The sequence below is a fragment of the Mustela lutreola genome, chromosome 12 (genome assembly GCF_030435805.1).
Source record: "Mustela lutreola isolate mMusLut2 chromosome 12, mMusLut2.pri, whole genome shotgun sequence".
Classification (NCBI taxonomy): domain Eukaryota; kingdom Metazoa; phylum Chordata; class Mammalia; order Carnivora; family Mustelidae; genus Mustela; species Mustela lutreola.
This window is the reverse complement of record NC_081301.1, coordinates 51,377,577-51,387,500: the sequence shown is the minus strand read 5'-3', so window position 1 is coordinate 51,387,500 and position 9,924 is coordinate 51,377,577. Positions and strand designations below refer to the sequence as shown.

Below are 9,924 nucleotides of genomic sequence, written 5' to 3'. Positions count from 1 at the left end.
TGTCTCCCTCCCAATCCCATCTTGTTTCATTGATTCTTCTCCTACCCATTTAAGCCCCCATGATCTTAAGGGCAATAGATAAAGTGAACTTCCCCAGACAGGGGTACCAGTTGTCTTGATTTTGCTACGCCTTCAAAGTAGTACCTGAAAGGATAATGACAATTAAAGTTATACATATTTCTCATGTATGTTATACCAGTTTACAAAGCACATTGAGTTCAGTATGGATGGGGGACAGTGGAGTGACCTGACAAACTCTACTTTGTCTAGGTGATCTAGGTCAATGTCAAGATTTAAACCATGTACACGTAATATGGTATAATGAAAATGGCTCTTCTGTGATTTTCCTCCCCCAAACTCATAACCCCAGTGTATTCATTAGAAAAATTCAGACAAATTCCAATAGAGAAGCATCCTGCAGTACACCTGAATATCATCTACTCATCACAACTATTAGTTGTTAGTCTGAGAAACTGTCACAGCCAAGAGTTGCTGACATGATAAGTAAATGTAATGTGGTATTGTGGATGGGATCCTGGAGCAGAAAAAGGACATTACATAAAAACTATGAAATTTGAATACATTATGGACTTTAGTTAAAAATAATGTGTGAATATCATTTCATTAGTTATAACACATGTAGCATATTAATTGTAGGTGTTGATGATACGGGAACCTGCATAGGTAGGGGTGGGAGGTATAGGACTCTACATAGATTTTTCTGTAAGTATAAAACTGTTCTAAAAAATTAAGTCTACTAACTTTGAAAAGAAGCTTAAAGGCAGAATTATAATTATTTTCCTTTCTAAAGTCTAGGTAATACAGTCCAAAGTTATTACTAGCAGATGACAAGGGATGAGATTATGGAAAGACTTTTATTTATCTTTCTCCTATATAATGTGAAAATTTTATGCTCAGCTTTTATTCCTTTTATTTGAAGAAAAAATTAACATTTTGAAAAACATTTAGTGACGTGTTCATTGTAAAATTTAAGAAGGTTCAAATAGATAGGAAGAAAATTATTAACATATAATTTTTCCACTCAGAAATGACACTAAAACATTTTAGGGCTTCTTTTCCCCCCACCCCCCCCACGCATGTTTGGCAAAATTTGTTTCTACACAGTATATTCTTTGGTAACCTGCTTTTCTCATGTAAGAGTTTATCATGGATATCTGTCTGTATCAACCCTTGGCATGACTGGCATGCTAAGCCAAAGGCTTGATACATTTTTATGTGCTTTGATGCATATTTCAGAATTTCCCTAGAAAATTTTTAACAGTTTATTCTCCCATTTGAAATCTCATTTTACCTATGCTTTTACAAATGGTTATATTACGAGAAGTATGAAATACTTCTTGTGCCTATATCTCCTGCAAAAGTGATAAAAGGCAAGAAAAGGAGAAGATCAGATTTTTAAAACACTGGGAGGATGTATAAGTATTTTTGTAGATGTAAATAATCTATATACATGTGTACATGCCTACTAAGTGTCTCTGTTGAATGAATTCCAAAACTGTGATTTTTAAAATAAACACAACCCATTTTATTTAATTATATTATCATCTCCGCTCCTGTGTGAATTTGAGTTAGTCAATGCTTTCATAGCATTTTATTTTTGAAGTTCTGTTATTGTTTGTTGAAGAATTTTAAAGTACTGCTGCCTAAGTATAAAATCCCTACTATGATGATGACAGTATCCACAGTTGGAACATTTTTTTTTTTAAAGATTTTATTTATTTATTTGACAGAGAGATCACAAGCAGGCAGAGAGAGAGGAGGAAGGAGGCTCCCTGCTGAGCAGAGAGCCCGATGCAGGCCTCCATCTCAGGACCCTGAGATCATGACCTCAGCCGAAGGCAGCGGCTTAACCCACTGAGCCACCCAGGCGCCCCAGTTGGAACATTTTTAATGTCCTCACAACTATTTGAATTATTTATCATTACAACTTCTTGATTGAATATTCCTATTTTTACATTCATATCTATGACATTATAATCCAGTGATAACTTAGAAAACTCATTTATTTAAACTCATTTCAAGAATATGGGATCGCTGGGGCGCCTGGGTGGCTCGGTGGGTTAAGCCGCTGCCTTCGGCTCAGGTCATGATCCCGGGGTCCTGGGATCAAGTCCCGCATCGGGCTCTCTGCTCGGCGGGGAGCCTGCTTCCCTTCCTCTCTCTCTCTGCCTGCCTCTCTGTCTACTTGTGATCTCTCTCTGTCAAATAAATAAATAAAAATCTTAAAAAAAAAAAAAGAATATGGGATTGCTTATTGGATATACCAATAAAACTGAAGTTATGTTATTTCTATTTTATTCTAAATTTCTGTTTGACCTTGAAAAACTTATTTAAAATTTCTTTGATAAATGGTGGGATACTAATATATTCTTAATAATTTTATTTAAAGAAAAGTGGATAAGAGCAGCTGGCTTTTGAAAACTGTTTAGATTGGAAGCCCAGTCAAAGGAAATAGTTATAAACATCGTAAATTTGCTTACATGATAGGAAAAAAATGAAATAAGTAATGGTCATATGGTGATTAAAAGTGGGAGGAAAGAATAGGGCAAAATCGTTTAGAGTTAGGAATAAAGGTGCTCAAAGTATTTTGATTAGATATTTAAAGAAAGGTAATGGAGTAAGTATTTAATATATGAGAAATGTAGTAAGAGTACAATATAAACACTGAGGAAAATATTTAGCAATGTAATAGAATGAAGGTTGGGAAATAAATCAAGTGATATAAATAGATGAAAGTTCAGTAATATAAATAAATCAAAGATGACCTCTCTCATAATAATTAGAAGTTAGAATTAGGACGGTTTTGCCTATTCCCTAAAAAAAAGAAAAACGAGTTCAAAGCAGAAAAGGATAATATTTTCCACTGTTGGTTCAGAAAAGTTAAACATATATATTCCTTCTGATATCCCTTAGGAATATCATTTAGGAAGGATAGGGTTTTCTATCTTTTAAAAGAAACTATTTTCAGGGCTACTGCTTTTGTATCATAATTTTGAGGATTTGACTCTCTTTGCTGGAAATCTAACAAAACCTTTGTTTTCACTATGATTTAGGGTTTTTGTTTTTCATATGTGGAGTGGTTAATTTGAATACAATATATGCATAGATTTTAATGGCCTCAAATATATTCAGTAAAGATAGTAGTAGAATTTCACAGAATGCTGGTTTTTACCAGCATTTCTTAACTAATATTTCCTTAAGGTATCCTACATGCTTAATTTTTCTGTGATTTTTTTTTGTCACTATAATGTGGTGCTTTCCATTAGCAGATTATCTGACATGTAATTTCAAAAGCGAATACAGTGGACTGTATTGACTCTAAAAGTAGCAGAGTTTTGTGAGTTGTCATTATTAAATTATGACATTGAAAGATAATTAGACTTTAAGTGCTATTGGTTTCCTTTTCCCAGGTTATATTCAGTGGTATTATATGACTCTTTGTGATCAAATGGTGGATTGGGTATTTCATGAGGATATGTATGTGTACAATCATATTTTTGAAGTAATTAAAGATGAGTGTTATTTTATCATGCAACCATACTGTAATGTTTTTCTTCTGTAATTCTATATGTCAATATTATTTTTGAAAATATTTATACGAACTCTTGATTATTTTATTGAAAAATGCCATCGAGTTAGGGTGATAGTTTAGCTAATGCTAGTTTACAGTTTATTATTGAAATGAAATTTTCCTTCTCTGAATACTTATTATTTATATAATGTAATAATATTATATGTAAGTATTTGCACATAAGAAATAATATACAAAGATGCAAATATATTTGCATGTATACTTTTTGAAAATAGGTATCTCAACGGCCATCTTTATCAAGCTTAGAAACTTTAATGGTCTCACAGAAGTCTGAAATTGAGTATTTACAGGAGAAACTAAAAATAGCAAATGAAAAACTGTCAGAGAGTAAATCTACCAACAAGGGTTCCTCAGAGAAGAGCATCTGGACAAGTACTGAAAGAAAACACAAGGTAGAGGCGTTTTGTCATTTTGTGAATTTGTCAGGGTAACGCTGGCAAGGCAAGCAATGAACTTTAAAAACAAACAGCATTTACTGCTCTCGTTTAAAAGCCTTAAAAAAAAAAAATTATGTGCCAAATGCTTGAAAAAACAGTTGTGTGGGGCACCTGGGTGGCTCAGTCAGTTAAGTGTCTGCTTTCAGCTCAGGTCATGATCCCAGGGTTCTGGGATCAAGCCTTGTGTCTGGCTCTCTCAGCAGGGGGTCTGCGGCTCCTTCCCCTGCTCTTGCATTCTCTCCTGCTCTCTGTCTCTCTCCCTCTCAAATGAATAAATAAAATCTTCTAAAGAATTTTTTGTAAGTAGAGCATTTGCTCTTTTTAAAGACTAAATAATGTATTCCCAATTTAATTAAATAGATTAGTAGTAGTGTAGCTGTTTTGCAGTAAGTTAACATTCTTATGTTAAAAGATTTTGCTAAACTGGGTATTTTATAAGACTGATGAATCACTGAACTCTCCCTCTGAAACTAAGAATTCACCATATGTTAATCAACTGAATTTAAATAAATTGGAAAAATTTTAGAAGGTTTGGCTAAATATCTACTGTATATCTAATCCATAGATAAATTAATCTAAGTAAAAAATCATTTTAAAGTAATATTAGTTGTTAAAAGAAAAATATATTTTAACATTTCTGCTTCATTCAGATATGATATTTAAAATATTACCCATGTGGATGTAAACTATAAAGTGGAATTTAACATTAATTTATGCAATTATATAATTTCAGATTTAAAGGTATAGCAATAGAGAAAAATAAGCAAATTTTCCACAGCATGTCTCTCATTTATTAATGTCTAGCTTTTCCTTTTTGTAATATTTGTATAACAGTATATGTACTATACTATGTATTCCTGTTATGCTGCAAAAGATTCTATGAACAGGAACTACAATAAACATTTTATAATACCATATTGTAAATATTATGTAATGTAAATAAGTTATCTGTAGATAAATAGAAAAGTGAGGAACTTAGGACATATTTTTCTCACACTTGTTACTTCAGCAGTAGAAAATAATGATTTATATGTAGAAAATTATTTTTTAAGATAATTGTTTTTAGTTCTTTCCATTTTTTCCTGTGAGTAGAACTTTCTTAATAAAGGAAGTATTTAAAAATAGACCCATGTTTCTATTATAGACTTATTTACTCCTTCTAATAGTATTAGTAATTTTCAGAAGAATGAGCCTTGTATGTGTCTATATGTATTTATTTATTTAAACATGACCGCATTATACATTTCTTGCCATTTTGGAGTAGTTTCAGAGTATTGAGCTTTATTTAAATGAAAGAAAACATTCCTAAAATTGAGATACATTATAGGGCCTAATTTAGTGGCTTGCTATGATGTGGAAGTTAAAAAATGTAGCGCTTTGATGTTTGGTTGCTTTTAGCAAAAGTCAGGAAAACGAGAGGGATATTTGGAATGAAATTTTCTCTTTTTCATAAGGACATGCAGTAAGTATGAACAATATGTTGCCCAGCTTAATAGTTGCTTTCACATATTCCTTCTCCAGATTGGTGTATGAAGCTGTACATAATATAAACACACATTCTTGTCTCTAGTTAGCCACATTATAGTTAATGACCATATGGTCATTATGGTATAAGATCTACTGTCTGTTGTATTTATATTCCTCAAGCATATTGTTCCTTCAACTTCATAGTGTGTTAAACTATTTCAAAGGGAAAAAAATCCTTTCCCTCTTGTTTCTGGTTGTCCTATCAAGTGTAACCTTGGACCCTTATAGAGCAATTAGACCAGCCTCTATCCCCTCCTTTGTAATGAGGTTTCTTGCATTTCTGAGTCTATAACCCTTTAGTCTTCCCTAATGGGACATCATTATTCTGAAAGAAACAATGTAAATGTAAATGAATATTCTCATTAACGAGTCACAGAGAAACCTTTAGCGGTAGCACTGTGGTAATTCCGCTTGTTATTTCTCTGGTATTCCATGCAGGATTTTTTTTATAATTCATTATTAGTATTCAAAATTACTTGTTCTTTAATTTTGCATGTCTTTCATAATCCAGTGTTCCAACTAGTTCAACCATGTCCTTGTTTTATTCTCGAGGAACCACCTGTGAGACGTTCAAGGTCTTTGTCCCCAAAGAGCTCTTTCACAGACTCTGAGGAGCTGAGGAATCTGAGGAAAGCGGAAAGAAAGATTGAAAACTTAGAGAAGACACTACAGCTAAAGGTGAACATTAAATCATTTCTTTAGTAATAACCTTGCAAAGATAAAGATATACCAAAGTAAACATTCACTTCACAAATCACTGCTTAGCATTTGTCTTTCCTGAATTTAATTACATGCATAAAAATGTATCATTGGTTGGTCTTGTTTTTCAGATTTCTGAGGATCATAAAGTAACAAAAAATTTGCTGCTTGAACGTAAATATTTATTCACTACTTTAAAATTGTTTGGGAATACTTTGGCTTAATATTGGGAATATATTTCTTACAGTTTTTCAGAGACCAAAAAATAGAACTATAGCAAGTAGAGAATTTCTGATAGTTCTTTATGCATGATAAACATACAAAAAGAGAAAAGTGAGTTAAAAGCTATACTCGCCTAGCTCAAGTCACTTAACAACTGTCCTTTATACAGAAATTACATAGTCAAAATGGCAAGTACATTTTTTTTTCCATTTGACTATTTGAGGGCTTTTATTTTTTCTGCATTTAATATGGCCAAACTTATCATTCTTTATTCACAACTACCCAAAGGCCTGTGGCATATGAGATTTAACATTTAATTGAATCTCAAATAGTTTTAAGACCTTTTATGACAAGACCAATGTTTTACACATGTTTAGAATCCAACAAAGCCCAGATTGTCTCTCATATAGATCACTCTTAGGGAGAAAAAGGTTTGACTTAGATTTTGTGTGCTATAGAACAAGATATGGTTTAGAGGTATAGTTAACCTAAGCTACAATTAATATTTTTTCTGCCTTTTCACTAAATGTTAAATTAATTTATATTGTGCAGAGTTAGACTGTTCTAAAAGAAAGGAAACTTATCTGTTATTTGACAGTGACAGAGATTCTCATCTATCATCTACCAAAAATAAAATGATCAGATGACATCAGCTTGCTAACATTTAGCCTCCTTGAAATGTATACACCTACAGTCACTCCTTTTTTAGTTAGTTTTTTTTTTTTTTTAAAGTGATCTCTCCACCATCATGGGGCTCAAACTCATGGCCCCAAACTCATGACCCCGAGATCAAGAGTCACATGCTCTTCTGACTGAACCAGCCAGACACCCCACACATGGAGTTCTTTGCCCATTCATTGGATTGCTCAGTAACAACTTACTAAGCAATGCAGTTAGCCAAACAAGTCACTTGAACAACAAGAGACAAGATAACTGTCTATTATTCAAGACCCTAGTTAACAAGATACTGCATGAGCAGTTGGAATCTAGTATCTTAGTATCAACATGGGAGTACAAACAGGATATTAAGAGCATGTTTAGGAAGCCAGTTTATCATCTTCCTCGTTTGGCATAATTCTTGAAATTCACATCCTGCATTAATCTGGTTTCTTCAGAGAAACAGAACCAGTAGGCTATAACCCTTTAGTCTTCCCTAATGAGGCATTGTTTTTCTGAAAAATATCTATATCTATGTCTGTATATCTATCTATCTATCTATCTATCTATCCAGAGAGGGAAAGAAAGAGATAAAGAGATTGATTGATTTCCTGTAAAGAATTGGGTCATGCAATTATAGGGTCCAAGAAGTCCAACATCTCCAGTTGTGAAACTGAAGATCAGGAGAGCTAGTGGTATAGTCTCCGTCTGGGTCTAAAGGCCTGAAAACCAGGAAGCTGATGGTATAAGTTCCAGACCCAATATCAGTGTGAGTCCAAACGGACAAGACCAATGTCTTTCTTATGCAGCCTTTTATTGTATTCAGGACCTCAATGAGTTGGATGAAGCCTATCACATTGGGAAGGGCAATATGCTTTACTCAGTCTGCTGTTGGAGATATTCATTTTCTATAGAAACACGCTCACAGATACACCCAGGAATAATGATCAGTCAAGTTACACATAAAATTAACTATCACATATCACCATTCAATAGTAACAGATCTCCACTTATTTGCCTCCAAAAGTCTACATTAATTGATCATTCCTTTCTTCCAATTGCTCTTTTTGATGAAGACTCAAACTTATTTACAGAGTAAAATTCTTTCTTCATACAATTTCTTTTTCTGTATTCCTTTTTTTCTGTATTCCTTTTTCTGTATTCCTTGTTCAAGCCAGTTGATGATAATATGAATTTCAAATGTATGTTTTCTTAAAGGGGGAAAATGTGAGCAAGTTTTTTTCATTGTATCTTGTCATTTATTAGAAAAGGATTTCTTGTTTTAAAGGAGCAAAATAGTTGAGTAAAAAAAAGCACTATCATCAAGAGCCCTTATCCAATGAAGTGGGTAAATGAAACCTGTAAAGTGAAAGCAATTCCAAGAGAGAGGTTGGGTCCAGGATATTTTTAAATTTATGGCCTCACTTCAGTAAGTATACCTGTCATATTTAGTGAAGACAGAAAACTTCTTCCTATATTTCCCTTAATTAGGGTATAATATTAATATTATTACTATTACTCAGGTGCATGAGAATATAAGATAAGAAAGGAATTAATGATATATCTGTATTAGTTTCCTAGGACTGCCATGATAAACTGGATGGTTTAGAAGAATAGAAATTGATTATTCAAAGTTCTGGAGCCTAGAAAGTTCCAAACTCAGTATGTCAACAGGATTAGTTTCTTATGAAACCTGTGAGGGAGAATCTGTTCTATTTCTCTTGTAGTTTCCGATAGTTTCAGGTGTTGTTTGGCTTATAGATGGCATTCTTCCTGTGTCTTCATCTTTTTTCTGTGTGTATGTGTGTGTCTCTATGTCTAAATTTCTCCTTTCTAAAAAGACACTAGTCGGGCGCCTGAACCTGTGCTACAGAAGCCATTAAAAAAATCATGTATTGGGGTGCTTCAGTGGCTCAGTCGATTAACTGTCTGCCTTTGGCTCAGGTCATGAGCTCAGGGTCCTGGGATCCAGGCCCACGTGATGCTCTCTGCTCAGGGAGGAGCCTGCTTCTCCCTCACCCTCTGCCTCTTTCTGTTTCCCTCTCTCAAATAAATAAATAAAATCTTTTTAAAAACATATAAAAATAAAAAGACACCAATCAACTGGATTACAATAATGACTTCATTTTAGCTTCATTTCTTCTATAAAAACCTTATCACCAAATACAATCACATTCTGGGGTATTGTGGCTTAGAATTCCAATATACCTTTATGGAGGGGATTCATTTCAACCCCTAGCAGTGTTTTATGGTTTTTAATATGCATTTGTTAATCATGGTGCTCCTTTTGTAGACCATTACTATTAATACAGAATTAATCCTGAATTTTTGTACTGGCCTTTCCCATATTGGCATTGTATTGAACATTGCTCTGCCAGAAGCTAATGGGAAAATGGCAGAGAAAAATGTTCTGTGCTTAATTATCATAGGCAGGGGATTGAAATCTTTCATTTTTTTTGTGAGCTGTTGATAAACCAATGTGTATTGTGAATCTATAGCAAGATATATATACCTTATTTCCCAGATTTACTTGATTATGTTATAACCATTGATGTTTCCCAAAGACTTCTGTTCCATGGAAGTTACTGTTGAAAACACTAAAGTAAACACATGCTCTGTGGCACAGTAAATGGTTGGGTCCCAAGCTGATCACCAAGGGGAACTGAAGAGGGAGAGTGACAAATAGGCTTCACCAGTTAACCTCCACGATGGGACATATGTGGGCACACTTTGATATATTTAAGTAATGGTCTTTATTATATCAGCAGT

General features: G+C 33.6%; 1 protein-coding gene across 8 annotated transcripts in view; it reads left to right on the top strand.

Moving 5' to 3' along the window:
- Positions 1-9,924, top strand: part of CNTLN (centlein) — a 309,757-nt gene that overhangs the window by 155,537 nt on the left and 144,296 nt on the right. For 7 of the 8 annotated variants that reach the window (XR_009346344.1, XM_059141989.1, XM_059141988.1 and 4 more), the window contains 2 exons: positions 3,829-4,005; positions 6,130-6,255. Coding sequence is in view for 7 of the 8 variants with exons in the window: in XM_059141989.1 (XP_058997972.1) it covers positions 3,829-4,005; positions 6,130-6,255 (303 nt within the window). In the remaining variant the exon portion in view is untranslated. The remainder of the gene's footprint in view (positions 1-3,828; positions 4,006-6,129; positions 6,256-9,924) is intronic. The other variant, XM_059141990.1, reaches the window with a different exon arrangement.